Genomic DNA, 20,351 nt, shown 5'->3' with positions numbered 1-20,351 from the left:
CAAAGCTGCATTTCGCTTGGCCAGCATTTGGTACCTGTCAGCTGCCTCCGGAGTCCCACAGGCCAAAAAGGCCCAATAGGACTGCTTCTTCAGCTTGACAGCATCCCTTATCGCTGGTGTCCACCAGCGGGTTCGAGGATTGCCGCCACGACAGGCACCAACCACCTTACGGCCACAGCTCCGATCAGCCGCCTCAACAATGGAGGCGCGGAACATGGTCCACTCGGACTCAATGTCCCCCTCCTCCCTCGGGACAAGGGAGAAGTTCTGCCGGAGGTAGGTGTTGAAACTCTTTCTGACAGATGATTCTGCCAGACGTTCCCAGCAGACCCTTACAATACGTTTGGGTCTGCCAGGTCGGACCAGCATCTTACCCCGCCATCAGAGCCAACACACCCCCAGGTGGTGATCAGTTGACAGCTCCGCCCCTCTCTTCACCCGAGTGTCCAACACATGCGGCCGCAAATCCGATGACACGACTACAAAGTCGATCATCAAACTGCGGCCTAGGGTGTCCTGGTGCCAAGTGCACATATGGACCCCCTTGTGTTTGAACATATGGTGTTCGTTATGGACAGTCCGTGATGAGTACAGAGAGGTGACATTCCATGTCCCCAGAGCTAGCTTGAGTAGCCGGGGGTCGGATCGCCAAGGCCCCCACCTTTGGCTGCCACCCAGCTCACTGCGCACCAGACCCCTTTGGCCCCTCCCACAACCCATGGGAAGGGGGACTCATGTTGCCTTTTCGGGCTGTGCCCGGCCAGGCACCTTGGGTATAGGCCCGGCCACCAGACGCTCGCCTTCGAGCCCCGCTTCCAGACCTGGCTCCAAAGGAGGGCCCTAGTGACCCGCGTCCGGGTAAGGAAAACCGCGATCCAAAATTGTCATTCATCATAGGGGTTTTCGGAGCCATGCTTTGTCTGGTCCCTCACCTAGGACCTGTTTGCCATGGGTGACCCTAGCAGGGGCATGAAGCCCCAGACAACATAGCTCCTAGTCTCATTGGGACATGCAAACCCCTCCACCACGATAAGGTGATGAGTCACGGAGGAGGCGCACATACCGTGTGATACTTTTTCATGACACATCAGTTCAATTATTAGTTAATGGACAATGGTCTGTCATCATCTTGGCTTTGTCCTCCCAACTTACATCAGTATCCAGTACAGTGTTTGTGCATGTTTATGTGAATAACCTCTCGTGATGATCATTTCAACTGCAATTATGTCGTTTCACTGTGATTTTGTTGTCACCAATTGCTGGTTTGTTAAAAGCTGCCAGAGCAGATGTTTGCTAGCATAATCCTAACAACGCAGACAAACTCTGCTCATTTTATTATAGTTTTATGACTTGGTAACGACAGATGGGAATGTTGGAAAGGTGGCTAGAAGAGGACATTTACTGCAGAGATTACTAATGATGGAGTCGGCCTTGGGCATGCACTCAGGTCAGCCGAATAGGAAATGTATATCCTGCCATTATTTTTACAGCCTCCCCTAATCCCCTGAATCGTAGCGCAGATGGAGCCAAATGCAGCTAAGGTGAGATAATATCATTCATTTTGGTTAATACCGGCACTCGCAGCACATCACTGACCGTCTGTCCTCAATATCCACCTGCTAACAAGAAATCATTGAATGACCTCATGACCTTCACTTATCATCCTTGCTACTTAGTAATGGAAAGTCCCTGCATGAATACAAATATTTCATCAGCGGTCAGGTTAAAATATTAATTGTCATACAGGGCTCAGTGTATTAAATAGGCCAGACCTTCTCAAACAGGGGTTGGCGGTGATGAGTGGGGGGGGAGGGGGTCGTTTCTACAACTGGTAGACCGCGGACTGCTCTTAAGTCGATCGTGAGGAGTGTAGGTGGGTGGGGGGGGGGGGGGGGGTGTATTGCAGACTCTGTGCGTGCGCGTGTTATTACTGTTATATACTAAAAAAGTACTTTTTAGTAGGTCAGATTTTTACATGCCTCACTTCCTGAGCGTTCAAATAAGGAGGACTTTGAATTGTTGACGGCCCACAGAGGTGGTAAATCCAGGTCCAAAAAGTAAATACCCTACCACAGTTTGGCTTTAGCCCCAGGTGCTAACTCTCTAGCTAGCTCCCATAGTGCTCGTTTACCCAAGTAGCCCTGGATGCAGAATGCAGTTCGAGGCGTGCCTCGACGTCGGGTGGACTTAAATGTTTAACTCTGCCCACACGGATTTTACCAAAATGGTTTAAACAATTTTTTTCCCAACAAAATTTGCAGATTTAATGATGCACCGTCTTATAACGTAAAGTTAATTTTTTGCAACACATTATGGAGCATAGAAAATTACAAACACTCAACCCTCAGTCAGCCGCAAACCGAAGACGACGTCACAGTTCAGTTTCAATCCCCCCAATTAAAGAATAAAACAAAACAAAAAAAGTTGATTGTGGGAGCAAAAAAGGTTGGGCTTAGAATGTTGTAATTTTGTAAAAATTACTTTGTCAAATAATACTTCAAAAGAGTTTTATATTTTGTATTTTTATTTTTTATTGTATACCCATAAAGAGGCATACGTTCTTATGTATGTTGTCTGAGTAAACTTTATTTTCTCGAGGCTGGGCCAAGTGTCCTTTTTTGGAGGGGAATGACAGTAAATTAGCTATAAACCAATCCAGTCAGAGTCATTATAAACCAATTATAATATATTGATTGTTGATATTCAGTGGCTCAATGCTTTATTAACTGAATAGTGACACTGTTTAAACTTAGCAGTGTTAGATGCTGCATGTTCTCCCATTGTTGCGTGTTCCTTTACCATGGTTAGCATTCTGTTACTATTTATGTAACATTAAAAATACGTTTTTTTTCTAAACTCGAGGCTTTGTCTATCATATTTCTACCACACATGAGTTGCACACAAGGCTTGACCCAGTGTTAAGTGTCTGCGCTAAATTTCATTGCATCCATCTACTGGAAGGCCTGCCAATATACTGGCAGTGAATTCCTGGAGGAAAATAAATGGCAATAAAAAAGAGAAATGATAGCCCCTGCAAGCCGTTAGGAGAAGTCTTTTTCTCTGCTGTCTTTTTTTCCATACCTCTTTTTATTGAGGCCGCCCATGCTCTGGGAGATTTTTTTTTTTTAAGATTTTTTTTTTGGGCTTGTTTAGTTGTGGCTATAGTTGGATGGGTCTCTGAAAGCCAATATTGAAGTAATAACTTTGTAGCACAGATTGAAGAGCTGGGGAGCCATGCAATTAATTGCACACACATTTTTTGATGAGTAGTTATGTGGTGATGAGCATTCATCTGGTCTCATACCCATCCTCCCCCTCCCTTTTAAGGGAATTGGAGGTGTGTAAAGTGGACGGGGGGGTTATTTTACTGCCATGCTTGGCCTCTATAACAAGATGTTCAGATATGATCTGAGAGTGTATGTCTCCTGCTGCCTTCTTCTCAGCACTAACTTTCCCCCCACTAGCGCCTTTCATTATTAAATCTGGGAATTGTCCCCATAACTCAATGCACCAGACTACAGCATTATATGACCATTTGTGAGAGAGGAGTGGGGCGCTTGTGACGCAGTCCAGAGGATGGATGTTAAAAGCATATTGATTTGTCTGTAATGTCGTCATAAATCAAAGATTTATGGCAATAGATAAATGCAGCCACAAACTTCAGTAGCCTCCAGCTTGCGGTGGAGGAAATGGAGTCCTTAGTATGACTGATGAGATCAAGGCAGTGCTCTCAGCCATGCTTTCCCCCCATTCTCTTGTTCTCCCCCCAAGCCTCCATTTGCCACTCTGCGCAAGATGCTTTTACCCTGCGGCTACTGTGACTAGTCCTCAGTGGCTCATATCCTTGCTCTGGCTTCACATTCCAGCACAGAAGCTAAAAAAGCCACCTCTGTGGCCTTACTGATCTATCCTCTGCTTGGAAAATGATGTCAGACAAGGTCTCCAGAGATTACTTCCGCACAATGATGTTAGAAGATTGAAAAGGAGAGGAAATGGCGCTTCTCCATGGTTATGAACGACTTTAACCCAGCTGTGAATGACATCGTAACCGCAAGCTAACAACTGACTTAAGAGTAAACGTGCTTAGAATGTCTGATATGTCGTTTAGACACTATGGTTAACTAACAGTGGTATGAAAGACTGTTTTCACACTGGATGCCTGCGACCTTTTTGCCCCCACACAGAGCTAACAATAAACAAATCTGGGGCAACGCAAGCAAAAGGCTGATGCTTAGTGACAGGCTACGACGGAGTGTGGCACAAGGACTTATGGGTGACACGAGGGCCAGGCGGGACTGCTGTCTGTGGCAGTTAGAGCAGCTGGGCCTCGGAGCAAAGCACCGGGTCAGCGTCCGGCCATGCTGGTGGGCTCTCCACACAGCTGCTGTCAGAAAGATGTTGTAGGTCCTCGTGTCAGCCCTCTTACTGGCCCTGACAAACCCTAAGGTCCCCTTTTCACTTCACAGTCTTATCTGATAAAGCTTGCTGAGTGTTAAACCGGAGCAGCACTTTCCAACTGCTGTTGTCAAGCAACTCAAGGTAATTTACAATATGCGCTAAACCCCTCTGTAGGCTTAAAAAGCAGGATTACAGTAGATAACAATCAATTTGACCAAAAACTAGGCTTAGGCTATGATGAAATACAGTACATCCTATTTCATTCTTCTTCATTCAAATTTAACCCCCCCAAATTAAATAAGCATGCCGCTATCTCGTGGTGGAAACTGGAATTACAGTCCATCCAATATATAGGAGGGTTACACTATAACAGGGTTATTAACTGTACAAAAAATAAATAAAATCTGAAATTGCGGGACTACAAAACCGGATCCCACGATTGACGGCGGTTTACTGTAGACTGTGAGGATGATTTATATAGAGCAGGGGCCACCAACGTGTTGCCTGGGAGCACAAGGTAGCCCCAAACGACCACATCCGTAGACCACATGTCTGTTCTAAAAAATAGCTCACCAATGATGGGACATTGTGATTTCCTAGATATTCTAGATATTCACCTGTTTCTGACGTTAATGTTTTGGTGATAATTAACTTCTTCACTCCCAGCCATTTTCACTGAAGTAACCCCCTTTGCTCCCGGCTGTTTTACTGGATTTTGACTGATCCACAGAATATTGTGTTCTATTGCTATAAAAACATGGAGCCTACCAAAAGAAACATTAGAGTATCTTCTTTCATCAGGAAAAAAAAGTATATTTGTATCTGTTTCCGTTTTGCAGCAATTAGCATTAGAATATAGCTAAGTTTCATCATTATTCACAAACCTGATGAAAACACTGGGGAAAAAGAGCTTGTTGCAACATGGCACTGGCTGATCTCTTATACTCTGCTGCCACCTGCTGGCCGTTTTTTGTAATACCTACCATTGATTTAAGCGACCTCTTCATGCGAGAAGCCGTATCAAAGCCTTCAGTATGCTCAAGCATTAAAAAAAAACATAAAAAATGTATAAATATGTTTTGGGGAGTGCAGGACAAAGTATTAAAAATTTATTTTTACGTTTTGGGGATTTGGATGAGTTAATGTGAGAAATCATTTACATGTTCAGTGTCATTAATTATTTAATATTAATATATAATTTGGCGGCACGGTGGAAGACTGGTTAGTACGTCCGCCTCCCAGTACAGAGGACGTGAGATCAAGTCCGGGCTTCGCCCTTCCTGGGTGGAGTTTGCATGTTCTCCCCGTGCTTGCGTGGGTTTTCTCTGGGTACTCCGGTTTCCTCCCACATTCCAAAGACATGCATGGCAGGTTAATTGACCACTCCAAATTGTCCATAGGTGTGATTGTGAGTGGGGATGGTTGTTCGTCTCTGCGTGCCCTGCGATTGGCTGGCAACAAGTTCAGGTTGTACCCCGCTTACTGCCCGATGCCAGCTGGGATAGGCTCCAGCGCCCCCCGCGACCCTTGTGAGGACAAGCGGTTAAGAAAATGGATGGATGGATAATATATAATTCAAGGCAATTTTAGCAAATTTTAAAACTGTATCAAACTGGTAGCACTTTGCATTTATGAGGACCCAAGACGTAGCTCCCAGTGTAAAAAAAGTAGGTGACCCCTGATATAGAGGTTTTAAGGCCCGTAATTAGCTACGTGTAATGCATGGCAAACGGGTCCCCGAAGGCTACATGTAAGCACCTGTGTGAAGTCCACTCGAATTCCTCAAGTTGTTCATTTTAACTGCAGTGGCGAGCTTCAGAAACAGTTTAATAACCGTAGTATATAGACCTCTGAAGGCAGCATAAAAGGAGATATTCAAAGTGTAGTCAGTGGAAACCAACGGGTACGACAATGCCCCAGGAAATAGACAATTTATTATCAGCAATGCTTCCCAGCGAGTGGATTATCTATAAAACTTTCATGGTTCTCCCTCAGTGGCATGCAGCCATAAAACTTCCCAAATGAGGGACTTGTTAATTTACTTGTTAAAGCAAATTAAAAATTCATAAGCGCTTTTAGGTAAATGAGATCCTCTTTCATTGCTGCCCTCGTGGAATTCTCACTGCCAGATCCTGCGAGTACAGGTTAGCTGTTCTGAGAGCCGCACAAGAACAATAAAAGATGTTAAACTGTTCTGGGTTTTATTACTGCCGAGCTCTGCATCTGCTGCCGCGCGTAACTAAGGGAAACCAGGAGATGAAGGCAACATAATCCCACAGAGGCTCCAATAGAGAAGGCAGCCCTCTACACTTACTGCCTTCGTTTTTTTGTCTGACGAGGATCATGAGGTTGGTGGGTTGCTAGGTTGGTTGTGCATGGCTCGGTCTGAAATGGATTTGTGGTTTAGAAATGTTAGTAGGGCCTTCTTTAGTGTGTGATTGCCTTTACTCTGTAGCCTCAAATCTCTTGAGAATAAACTAGAGCACTTTGGTCAAATTTCAAAATGGTCGTGGTGAGCTCTTTTTTCAGTAAGTGAGTAAATAATTGACTCTACACTCTCAGATGACAATATTAAATATACAGTACAATGTTTTTTTGGTATGCGTTTAGAAAACATCTGTAGCCTACTTGAGCAGAGGCACAGTGCAGTAAAAAGCCCATTTATAAATATTTTAGCTTAAAAAGGGAAGTCAACCCAAACTTTTTCTTCACAATATGTTGTATGCTCTCCCATTAGTCTAAACACTGAATTCAGAATTTTTTATTTGTTTTGGTGAAGTGTTCAAAGTCTGAATTGTTTAACCTCTGCAACATTTTTTTCTCATCGGAAATAATGTAAATGACTTGAATCCGTTCCCAAGCATTTTCAGTTATTTACCTTAAAAACAATGCAATTTGAACATTGATGTAGAGATGTCAAAATTAACCGATTAATCGACAAGTAATCGATTATCAAATGAATCAACAACCATTTTAATAATTGAGTAAGCCCTTTTTTTTTTTTTTTTACAATTGTCCAAATCCTCTGATAGTAATTGTTCACTGATTTATGTAGTCCTTCATGAAAGAAGGCTGGTTATCTACTGTGTTTAATCAAAATAAGACATTTGTAAATATCAGTTTTTACTGAGGAAAACAATGACCGAACCGGTATGGTTGTACATCAATTCAACATTCAATTCAATACTTTATCATAGCCATCTAATAAATCATTGCGATGAACAATTTTAAAAATCTTCTTTGTGCCTTGGCATGATGATCAATGTGGAGAATTCTTATGTTTGCTTGTGTACAATTGGGCCGACACATATTGGAACCACGGTCATGTGGTCTCTCACTGTTGAATATAAAAGAACTCTGCCGATTTATTTGCAGGCAATTAGTGGAGTACTGTTGATTATTTAATTGTAATTTTTAATTTTTTTACTAAGAGTTCAGTATTGTTCATTCTGTAATTTTACCGATTTAACATGTCATCATCATTGCTCTCTTTTTTTCTTTTTTCTTTTGTATTTTGTATGTGGGTGAGAATGTGCATGTGCGTGTGTATGTGTGTGTGTGTGCGTGAGTGTGTACTCATTAGTTCACCTAAAACCTATTAAAAATCCCATACCGTTCACCTAAACCGTATACTTCAGAATCCAGCTAGAGTCGTGAGGCTGTCAGGAGACCCGAGGAAGGATCAAAGAAAAGAAAGGAAAGTGAAATCCAGCACCGGCCAGGCATTACCTACTACCCACCGGGTTACTGTTCATTATTTATGTGTTGTGCTGCTCAAACATTTGAGTGTTGTGTACCCTAAATCAGAGATGTGCAACTTTAATGATCAAGGGGGCCATCATTTTTAGTTGGGCTCTTATGAACATTGATCAACTAAATTCACACTGCTAAAAGCAGCAAAACAAGCTAGGCATTCAAATTAATCTGATTAATTTAGATTCATATTCCTGTTAATATGCACATTAGCAAACATAATTAGTTTATTAATTACTTTGAAAAATGGTTACACATACAGTACAAACCAGGATAATGTTTTCATCAGTGTGTACGCGTTTGACCCCATACAGTAATTTTCCGTTCACACCACAAAGAAATTAGGAAACATTATGCAGGCAAAGTCATTTCCTCGCTTTTATAGATAAGGTTTGGTTACAATAAAGTGCAAGAGTAGCGTCGTTTGTTATTGGAGATAAAACTGAGGCTATGTTTAAAAGGGCTACCTGCCTAGAGGGAGTCATCACATCAGAGCTGTTCATAATAGAGGACGTCACACATACGACCAACACAGGCTTCTCATTCAGATTTATTGTAACACAGAAGGGCTTTAAATTACAGGAGTTTTAATTGCAGTGACCACCACAATTTGCTTTCGATGTCCCTTCATCATGCCATGAAAATAAATTGATTCATCATGAGGACATTTGAAGAAGAGAAGTGCATCAAAAAAGAAGTCAAATGTATTCTCTGAGCTCAAGGCCAAATTAAAGAGAAGCTGAGGGATATGCGTTCAGATAGCTGTGTAATCAGGTCCTGAGCTATTTCATATCCTTGAAAGATGAGCCACACTTTATTAGGATGTCCTTATTGGACAAGTTGTTTTTTAATTATTTGCAGCAACAACAACAACAAAAAAAAGAGAAAAAAAAGATTTGTCACTGCATGCTGAAAGATAGAATACTTAAGCAGTTTCAATGCTGCAGCATTAGCTTTTTGTCAAATAAGGATGTCAAACAAGTAAAGATGATGTCACTTTTTTCTATTAACGTTAATGTCATTTAAAGTTTTATTCAGGGCTGAGGTTTGCTAGCTCAAGAGCCAAAACATTAATTTACGACATCATCGAAATCAAAATTTTTTATAATGCCCGTAAAGATCGTAAAGCTCAACTTTAACGCCAATAATCCAACAGTACAAATAGTCTGAGGACGAGGATTAGATTTAACTTGTTTACTCCCAAAAACGTATAAAAACATTACATTTTAAATATTGCCATGGTCCCAAAAATATGTTTATAAATGTTTAAAAAATACTAATAATAATTATGCTAGAGCATACAGAAGGCTTTAATGCAGCCTCTCAACTGAAGAGAAGCTTAAAGCAATGGTAGTTATGACAAAAACGGTTAGGGTTAGCCATTTTTACTGAAGCAACTCCCTTCGCTCCCGGCTGTTTTACTGGATTTTGACAAATTTTGCAAGGCCCACAGAATATTGTGTACTGTTGCTATAAAAATATGGAACCTACCAAAAGAAAGATTAGAGTCTCTTCTTTCATCAGGAAAAAAGTATATTTGTATCTGTTTCCGTTTTGCAGCATTTAGCATTAGAATATAGATAAGTTTTTTCATTATTCACAAATCTGTTTAAAACTGTGGGGAAAGAGCTTTTTGCTACATGGCCCTGTTTGATCTCTGATACTCTTCTGCCTATAGTCTATCCAATCAGCCATCAATTTTCTTAACTGCTCATTCCTCACAAGGGTCGTGGGTTTGCCGGAGCCTAACCCAACTGGCTTTGGGCAGTAGGCAGGGTGCACCCTGAAATGGTTGCCAGCCAATCGCAGAGCACACAGAGACGAACAACCACCCACACTCACAATCATACCTATGGACAATTTTAGACACTACAATTAACCTGCCATCCATGGTTTTCGGAATGTGAGAGAAAACCAGAGCACCCGGAGAAAACCCACTCAGGCACGGGGAAAACATGCAAACTCCAACTAGGAAGGCCAAAGCCCGGAATCGATTTCACGTCTTCAGCACTGGGAGGCGGACGTGCTAACCAGTCAGCCGCCTGTAATAGTCAGATAGGTATTTGATCATAATGTTAAACGAAGTGCACCAATGCGCATTAACGAGCCTCATATTCACTGTTTTGAAAACCTCGGAGTGTACACAGACACGCTAATGTAGCCGCGTCAACCTACATAATTTTTGTCCTTTTTACATCCAGGATATTCCACCATACACTGACCAACATCAGAACCGAGGGTGTTTTTCTGCTTTTGGAAAAGATTTAAAGCCATGCGTATTCTGTCTTACCAGCTAGCTAGTGCTACGCTAACTTGAGAGGGTTTGTCTATCTGGTCCAACTTCCAAATTCGCAAACTCCCTTCGTGCTAGGACAGAGTCACAGGTCAATAAAGGTGTTGATACACTGCCTAGAAGAGCTTAAGTAGCAGTGATTTTGAATATTAGTCTACGAAATAGGTTAAAGCCACTTTACCTCTCTTGAGTTTGGTTACATTCTGTCATCATCCACAAAATTCATCACTCCTGTAACTCCTGTCAAGACCTTTTCTTCCATAGAGCATTTGTAATGTGTCTGATGTAAACTAGGTCTATTTATGTATTCTATTTTACGCAGTCGTGCATGCCTATTGTTTCCCCTAAATATTTCCAAAGGGACATGTTGAGGAATAAGCATAAGGCAAACAGATTGTGACAAAGGAGCTTCATAGGGTAACATAATCTCCTTGAGGAATCAGCTTCTGGGTCGGAATGGATATGATATTATTTTCCTTTTTTCCTTGTGACTGCCCATAAACTCCCCTTGGACAATGTGGCATTTACACAAAAAGCAGTACAATGTGCTCTGGTTTTGGTGGGAATTAAATGTGTTATATGTAATTAGTGCTATCACAGCACAGGGCATTGGTGGCCTTGGGTCTTTGCTCTTAATGCTTTTGGTTCTCTCCAGCGTTTGCTCATTTCTGTCTGACCATGCGCACACACACACACACATACATCCGTAGACACACATCGGAAGAGTCACAAAGGCCCATCAGGCAATCCCAATGCAACAACTCTCTTATCACGCTCAGCACTCTGGCGAATCCACTCGCCTTGTAACCGTCATGCAATTCTCTCAAGGAATAGGATTCCTTTCACACTACTAATGGCGACAGAAAAAAAGGGGGGGGGGCATTTTAATTATCTGCTCAAGAGTTCTATCACTATTCCCCTGCCTTGTGGCCTTTAATCGCACCAAATGATAGCCAATACCCTAAAAGGAGTGGGTGGAATATATACTGTTTATATGGCTCAGTAGGCCGACACCCCCTTTCAAATGGGCAGGAAAAATGTCCCATCATCTTCTTTTCCAAGCTCTTTATGCATGCAGAGCATCTCTCTACTTTTCCTATTAAGTGGTTGAGCTGCACTTTACTGCACTGTCCCATAAAGCCAGCTTTTTTATGTGCTTTGAAATGAAACCTGCTGTGTTTGTCTGGTCTGCAAGGGACAGCACAGACACTTTTGGTGGACTTCAATCACACACTTGGACAGGCAGTACACAACCACCTCATTGCACTCAGCTCCACTCTCCCAAGGGTCTTTTATTGTTCTCCATATTTTGAAGAGCCTCAGATGCTTGTGGATTGGCCCGTTGTCCCCTCCATTCGACTCATTTTGCAGCATTTCCAACTGAGTGTCTAGAGAATAACACTTGCAGAGCTCCTGCTGTCTCAGCATGTGGTGTCTGCTTGGAAAGGACAGTGGCTCCATTTAAAGGTTCTGGAGGGGTCTTTGTCCCTGTTCTCTGTTTCATGAGCTGCAAGTAGCTTCATACTGCGATATCAGATGGCATCTTTCATTGGCAAGCGTTGTAACGGCCGTTGAAAGGACCGAGAAACAAGACAGACTCACATAGACGTCTCCTCAGCTCCTGCCAGTTCCCGCATATTTATGACCTGAATTCTGCGGGAGACCTTCTCTGGCCAGCAACTTGTTTACTGTATACTGCAGCAGTTTATCTTCATGTTGTTAACCTGTGGTCACATTTTGTGTTTATGCAGTTGAAACCGGGACAGAAGAAGCGCAAAGACAGCGACAGTGAGAGCGTGAGTGGAGAGACCAAGCCTTCCATGAGGAGCAGCTCCAGAGACCGACTGACAGATGTGAGTACCAAGATGGCTTTTTACTTTTGCGGCTTCAAACCACCTTAATATGATTTTTGGATGTAGAAAGGGAACAAGTGATCTGAATTGATCAAAAGATCAGTGGTTCATATCCCCCAAGTGGCAAAGGTAAGCACGATGGAAAGGGGCAGGGATATTTACACGGTAAACTACGTAGAGTAAATTGGATTCTATTTAGAGTGGGACCAAATAGACTCAGTTTTAGAGTAATATTTACACTTGGAAGACAGTAAAGTAACGGATTGAAAAAAATAAATACATAAACGTCACTCAAGGGTTGAGGAACGAACTGGCGGACTTCAGCTTGCACTCTAAAAACAACTCATAAATATTGGTCAGATCCTTTATTTGGGTCAAAAAAATGGGGTTATTTTGTATAAAACAACCCGAAAAGTTGGGTCAAATTGACCCATAAAGTGGATCGGTCCATGTTTGATCCATAATTGGGTTCCTTTTGACCCAACTGTTTTTAGAGTGCAATCAGAAGGTCGCCAGTTCATTCCTCAACCCTTGAGTGACGTTTATTTATTTATTTATTTTCAATTGGTCAACTTTCTGGGTTGTTTTATACAAAATGACCCTTTGTTTACCCAAGTAAAGGATCTGACCAATATGTATGAGTTGTTTTACACTAAAAGACCCATTTCTTGACTCAAAGTTGGGTCAAATTGACCCATAAAGTGGATCAGTTCATTTTTGATCCATAATTAGGTTACTTTTGACCCAACTGTTTTTAGAGTGTAGTGTGGCAGTCTCCCAAGCTGAAGGTCGTGTGTTCGTTCCTCAACCCTTGAGTGATATTAATTTATTTATTTTCAATTGTTTATTTTACTCTCTTTCAAGTGTAAATATTAACCCACTCTAAAACGAGTCATTTGGTTCCACTCTAAATAGAGTCAAATTTACTCTACAGAATTTACTGTGTAACCATCACCCATTATCCTACTTTTCTGTCTAAAGGCACAGAACTAAATTGTCTCTCGGTGTGCATGCAAATCTGGATGTTTGTCTTTTTTTGTGCCCTGCTGGCTGGCGACCATTTCATGACCTACCCTAGGTCCATGTTCCTTTTGGAGAAGCTCAGGACAAGAATGAGGTGGCCACACACATACACATATCATTTGATTTGTGTGAAGAATCTGCAGTGTAGCAATCAGATATGTGGCCATAATTAAAGCTGTCAGCTGCGAGACGAGCCAGTCTTTCAGAAAGACATGGCCGAACAACTGGAGCAAAACCGATTCTGCGTGTAGCTTTGACGCTTGACTGGGCATAAAATGAAATAAGTAATTTGATGTTGAAATTGAAATGATAGTTGCTGATTTATGTCAGCCTGCACTGTGGTGCCTCTGCAGCGCACACACCAAACTTGTGAACCACTATCATCGTTGTAACGGCATGCACAACCATGAAACCAGACGTGTCTTTCGTTGAGACTCTAACAAGACTGTATTAGTCCAAATGTCATCACACTGCAACTACGCATCTGAGCAATTCAATCAAATTTGCGAAGCTTAACTAAAATAAAAACTTAATATCATCCACCAGGCAAAAGTTATGTTTTCTGTTTATGTACTGCATCTTATTTTCCAAGATTGCTAGTCAGGGTGGATACACCACGAGATTGAATTGATCTATTCTAGTGGGAAATTAATAATTATATGTACATCAGTAGCAACGTGACAAGATTTCCCAAAGATGATAGTTGGTCAAAATGCTGACCAACAAACCAAGAATTTGAGAAATTTAATTTTTGTGTTGGGGGGGGACATTTGTGGAATGTTTTTGTGTCAAAAAACACCTTCAAATTAGAGGGATTATTTTTATTAAATAAATGAATACACCAATATATAATTAAATAAATGTGTCATGAAATAGTTCAATGTGTCATTTGTTAATTAAATATGGAATTAAATAAACCAATAATTAAATAAGTGTGTCATTAATTAAATTACCTATATGTATATAATTATTTCTGTATTTATTGATTTCATGTTCCTGTGTTGCAGCGTTTCATCTGTCAAACTCGCCCGTCAAAGTTAGTGGGCGGGGCTGATTCACTAAAATCTTGTCTAATCGACTGCTTCGGCCTGAAGAGGTTAGAAACATGGCGGCTACGGTGATGGATTTATTTTGCTGATATAGAGTGATTGAGGCTTGTTATTGTGCAAAACCAACATAAAAATAAAGGTGATATTTCTACTATTTTGCTAAAGTACAGTTTTGACTTGTAAGTGTTTCCGTTGAAGAGTGATTTGCTTCTGAGGCGCAGTTCTCGTAATGTCCTGCCTCGACTCTCGCGAGATCTCGCAGTTCTTGTAGGGGGTCACGTCACGCTAACGGCTCCTCATGAACGTCACGAGAATAAATAGTATGCGTGTTTGGAGCCGCGGCAGCCTTGGCTCAATAAGACTTGTTGTCCCCTCCGACACAAAAGCGAGTGGCCCTGTACTTCCACCTTCCTTTTCTTCCTTTTTAGCGGGCGGGGTTACATGACTACAGGAAATGCGAAAAAAGTGACTTCCATTTCAACACATCTCAAACAGCACCTCATGAGAGCGTAAATCTGAGTCTAATGGTAATGCACCCATTGAGGTCAATAGCACCACCCAGCCTATTGAATTGTATTTACTAGCTTCTCACTCTGCATCAATTCATTATTCTGAAATGGATTTGCCTTGACTTGGTGAGCAGGGTAACCAATCAGGTGTTAGGACCTGCCCACCAAACTTTGATGTTGCTGATTTATGTCAGCCTGCACTGTGACAGATAAAATAAATTCATGAAACGCCGCAACACAGTGACCATGAAATAATTAATTAAATAGAGAAATAATTATATATATATACATATATATATATATATATATATATATATATATATATATATTTACAAATAATCATGGGTAATTTCATTAATTAATGACACATTTAACAACACATCGATTTATTTAATTTCATATATTATTAATAAATTAATCATTTAAATAAGTAATGACATATTTATTTAATTATTTAATGGTGTATTCATTTATTTAATTATTTAATGGTGTATTCATTTATTTAATTTTGGCACTTTTGGTCCTCCATACTCCTGGACCAGGGGTCTGCAACCGGTGGCTATCTCCTGGACCTCTAGAAAAAATATTTTTTAGCAGAAATTAATATTTATTTATTTTAAAAAATATATATTTTTTAGATAAAATATTATTCTAATTAATTCAGGATTTAGATTTTTTTTTTAAATGCTAGAGTCCAAATTTTTAGGTTGTCAGAAGAGAGACGAAAGGTAGACAAAAACGTTTTATTCTTTATATTACCTAAAAATGTCCAAAACTGAAGAGGAAGAGCACAAAATAACCATAAAATGTCCATGAAATTGCCCAATTTTTTTTGAAATTGTCAGAAATTTAATTTAAAAAAGCAGAAAAGAAAACATATGAAGAATAACCTTAAAATGTCCAAAAACAAAAGACGAAAAATAGAAAATTACCATAAAATATTCTTGGAATTGCCAAAAAGTCAGAAAATATATATTTTTTAAAGGCAGAAAATACCATGTTCAAAAAGTCCCAAAAATTACCATAAAATGTACCCAAAACTGCCAAAAATCAAAGTCAAAGAATTGCTAGCAAAAAAGGCAGAAAAAAATGTCAAAAAATAGCCATACATTTCAAAATGGAAGAAGAGTGGCAGAAAATTACCATATGTCCATAAGATTGCCAAAAATGTCAGAAATTTGACAGAAAGGCAGAAAAGTCTAAAAATATATGAAAAACAAAGTATGAAAAATCACAACAACAACAACAATCCAAAAACGGAAGACGAAAGGTAGAAGAAAATGAATCTCAAAGTATTTTCTGTTGTGGTGCAGCTCTAATTAGCTCTTGGGCCCTCAGTACATTAGACTAATGTTTCGTTCATCGCAATGTTAATATGTTTTGACAGAGTTTTGTTATGTATTTGGCCTAAAATGGCTCTTTTGATAGTACAGGTTAATGACCCCTGTCCTAGACCCTTGAGTTTTGTCTTCTAGTCAGGAAATTCCTTTCTCTGATTAGCAGACATATTTCAGTTAAACATATCCACCAATTGGCCGTACAGGCCAAAATTCTGAGACGTCAATTACTGTGATGTTTCAAATACTTGCCCTAAAAACTAAATGGAAGAATATTGGTAGGAAGAGAATTCACTTAGGATTCACGTAGGATGTCACTTTAGACAATGTCCCCTCCAGCATCATTCCAAAATTTTACTTCACACATTATAAGAGTTGGAGCTTCTATTGCGGAGCTACTTACCCAGACTGTAAGGTTATTAGGAAAAGGAGGAAGAGCGGAAATGATCTCCATGGTATTATAATTCTAAACACTATCTTCTTTTTTGTTGTACACATATGTTATTGTGATTTTTATTCTCCACACTATTTTGCAGTGAAACAACTCCCACATAATGCTTCCGATTTACACCATTCAAATCTTAACTTTCTTCAAAAATTCCCACCTCCCAGGGTATATATAATCTGATTCCACATAACTTACAGTATTGGCACAATTTAATGTTAAATATCAACTTCTCCCCATTCATTTTGAATGGGATTGACATTGAACTTTTTCTAAGTACCACTTTTCACGCCCACTTCCATACATAAAACTGATCATCATTGCCAGATGTCTGATACTGCTGTGTAGCGCTGTTCATTGTCCAGTAACCAGGAGGTTGCAGGTTCAAATCCCACATCCGACTGTACATTGAAAATATGGCTGTTATGCGAAGTGATATACATGTATAACAACTGACTATCATATCAGGAAATGGATTATAATTTCACTGAAATAATTTAAGCACATGAATTCAAATATTTTCAGCATTCCCACACAATTTCCGCAGAAATTGCACTTTGTCTATTTTCGATTAATATTTGACCAAAGGGGATATCTGGTCATTTTCAAGTATGTGAGACAGAATCTAGCTTTGTCCCAAACTATTCTTCAGCCCAACACATCACAAATGTTATTTGCTTTTGCCCTCCCTTCCCCTCGTGGTGCAATGCTGCCCCAGTGAAGCAGATGAACTGATTTTTCTGACCCGGTGCTGGCTGGCAGGACAATACAGGCCAGAGGAGGTCAGATCTGGCAGCCTCCTCTCTCACTCTCTCTTTCCCTTTTCACCCGATCCTGCCAACTCATTAAAGCGTACAAATGGCATATCAGGTCGGCTGTGTTTGCCTCAACCCCCAAAACCTCAGCTAAATTGGCAGGCTTAGCTGCATTTCCTCTGAAGTGCAGGGTTCCCTTTTGGGTTTGTTTGAAGCCGACATGGCCGCCATCCCCCACCACACCCCACCCCTTTCCGTCTGGGTGGCAGGCATTGAGGCAAGCAGCGGTCCCAAGCAGAGGGAGTCATCTGGATCAGGGAGGGAAGGGGAGCTTGGGATGAATCACTCCTGTTTAGTCTCTGTGGCAAGGGGTGAAATGCCATCATTACCCAGCTGCCTATCAAATAAATTGGCAATTACGGGCCTGGGATCGCAAGTAAACAGCGTGTTACTCGTTTTGTTTTTTTTCCCCTACCCACGGCTCTTGATAAGAGGGGGGTGCAATAGAGAGAAGCTTTGGAGTGCTGGGTCAGAGCCCAACGGTTGGTAGTGCAAGAAGCAGGCTATAATGAATGGACCTCTAGATTTAAGTCACTATTTTAGAGCAGTGTGATTTTTTTTCCTAGTGTCACCACTATAACATCCTCACAAATATGGTGGGAAATTATATTAACTCATTCTCTCCCAGCCATTTTCACTGAAGCAACCCCCTTCGCTCCAGGTTGCTTTACTGGATTTTGACTGATTTTGCCAGGCCCACAGAATACTGTGTTCTATTGCTATAAAAACATGGAACCTACCAAAAGAAAGAATAGAGTCTCTTCTTTCATCAGGAAAAGAAAGTATATTTCTATCTGTTTTGCAACAATTAGCATTAGAATTTAGCTAAGTTTCATCATTATTCACAAACCTGTTGAAAACACTGGGGAAAAAAGCTTATTACAAAATGGCCTTGGTTGATCTCTTATACTCTGCTGCCATCTATTGGCCGTTTTTTGTAATAACTACTATTGCTTTAAGCGACCTCTTCAGGTCAGAAACTGTATCAAAGCCTCCTGCATGCTCTAGCATAAAAAAATATATAGATATGTTTTTGGCAGTGAAGGAAAAAGTATTTATACGTTTTTGGGTTTGTACAAATTAAATGTTAAGCACAATATTTTGTTTGTTCAAATACTGTTTAGCAGACACATGGGCATGAGTGGGCCCACTCCAAAAACAATTCAGTCTTTTTCTCCTTAAATGACTCCTATGCAAGCAAAAAGTAATACACTGATGTAATTGTATTACTTTTGTAACACATCAAACCCAGCGCTTGAGTAAGATGCTATAACTGCATAATGAATTTACCACCAGACGACATGCTTTTTCCCCACAAAATCTAAAGTGCATGTTAATAACCATTCCAGTCTTCCCTGGCTTCTCATACGTAAGAGGGTTTGCTTTCACTGAGGTCTTGGAACGCTGGTTTGTAACGAAACATCTGGAAGTGATGTTGTTTAAAGTCAAGCACATCATCTTCTCATGCATTTGAAGTGGTTTCAATCCTCAACACTGCCAAAATCTCTGCCACGGTTCGTGAAAGTGGACCTAGTTATTACTGGCATTCTGGTGAAAACATGACAGCCTCGGCACAATCCATGTGCATGTGGTAAAACCATTCTAAATGTTGAAATTACAGCTTTTAGAAACCAATTACTGTCATAAAGTATATTTGTTGTTGTAAAGATCACTATTTTGATGAGATTTGCCTGCGCCTACAAAACATATCCTTTAACTTTTTTTTTCTTCTTGTTTTTTTACTTGGCTGTACGAACTTTTCCACATGCTTCTTGTCTGAACTGATTTAATGTTCCAGAGCAGTTTATGGAACATGAGTGGAGCTGCTCTGCATCGCTCTGTGCCCATCCCACCTCCTCAATACATTGTCCAATTATTGCCTGACACTCAGATGTAAATGAGGTCACAGTCACCCTGCGTGTCCAGATATGCTGAACAATTTGCTCCGACACAGAACTTGTAATTGCTTGCATCAATTATCACTTTCTATGTCTGCCTCTAACTGATTTTAAATGTTTCCCATTAAAGACAAGATATGGAAGTAGGATTGTTGTACCTATAATGAGCTCATTATCATTGAATATCTTGTGAAGAATAGTGTGTGTGTGTGTGTGTTTATGTGAGTGTGTGCGTGCGTGCTGTGACAGCGTGAGTATTTATTTATTTTTTTTACTGTTAAATATATTTTTTTTAAGATTGAAAATGTTCCAAGCCGAGGCAGAATAAAAGCCATGAAACAATTACCCTTTTTTTTATCGGATCATCTCCTATCACATGGCCTTGAAGAAATGATAACCCACAAAATGTCGTGTTGGAAGCTATATGTGCCCTGTGATTGACAAGCAGCCAGTCCTCAGTCCATCCTGCCTCTTGCCAAAAGTCAGCTGGGATCGGCTCCTGCTCACCAATAATTGTGGGAATGCTGGAAGCACTTTTTTGCTGTGCAATAACTTCCACATGATACATCCGATTTACACCGTTCAAATTTCAACTTGCTTAAAAAATTCACACCTTCCAGGGTATGTATCGTCTAATTCCACATTACTTACAATATTGGCACAATGTAATGTTAAATATCAACTTTTCCCCATTTATTTTCAATGGGACAGACATTGAAACTTTCCACACCCACTTCCATACATACAACTGACCATCATTACCAGCTCTCTGATACTGCTGTGGCTCAGTTGGTGAAGTGCATTGTCCAGTAACCAGGAGGTCGCGTGTTTGAATCCCACCTTGCAAATATATTCATGGCCATTATGCCAAGGCAGGGATGGCAAACTACGGGCCTCGAGGGCCGGAGTCCTGCAGGTTTTAGAGGTTAGCCTACTCGAACTGCAGCTGATTCCAATTAACAGGATCGTTATCAGGCT

At 40.6% G+C, this 20,351-nt stretch overlaps 1 protein-coding gene across 7 annotated transcripts in view; it reads left to right on the top strand.

Moving 5' to 3' along the window:
- The window catches only part of auts2a (activator of transcription and developmental regulator AUTS2 a), a 385,883-nt gene that overhangs the window by 145,946 nt on the left and 219,586 nt on the right, over positions 1–20,351 (top strand). For all 7 annotated transcript variants that reach the window (XM_086097994.1, XM_086097993.1, XM_086097990.1 and 4 more), the window contains one exon: positions 12,196–12,297. In XM_086097994.1, coding sequence (XP_085954120.1) covers positions 12,196–12,297 — 102 coding nt within the window. The remainder of the gene's footprint in view (positions 1–12,195; positions 12,298–20,351) is intronic.

The sequence above is a fragment of the Leptonotus elevatus genome, chromosome 16 (assembly GCF_054856555.1).
Source record: "Leptonotus elevatus isolate MCC_2025b chromosome 16, RoL_Lele_1.0, whole genome shotgun sequence".
Taxonomy (NCBI): Eukaryota; Metazoa; Chordata; class Actinopteri; order Syngnathiformes; family Syngnathidae; genus Leptonotus; species Leptonotus elevatus.
This window is presented reverse-complemented; position numbering and strand designations above follow the sequence as displayed.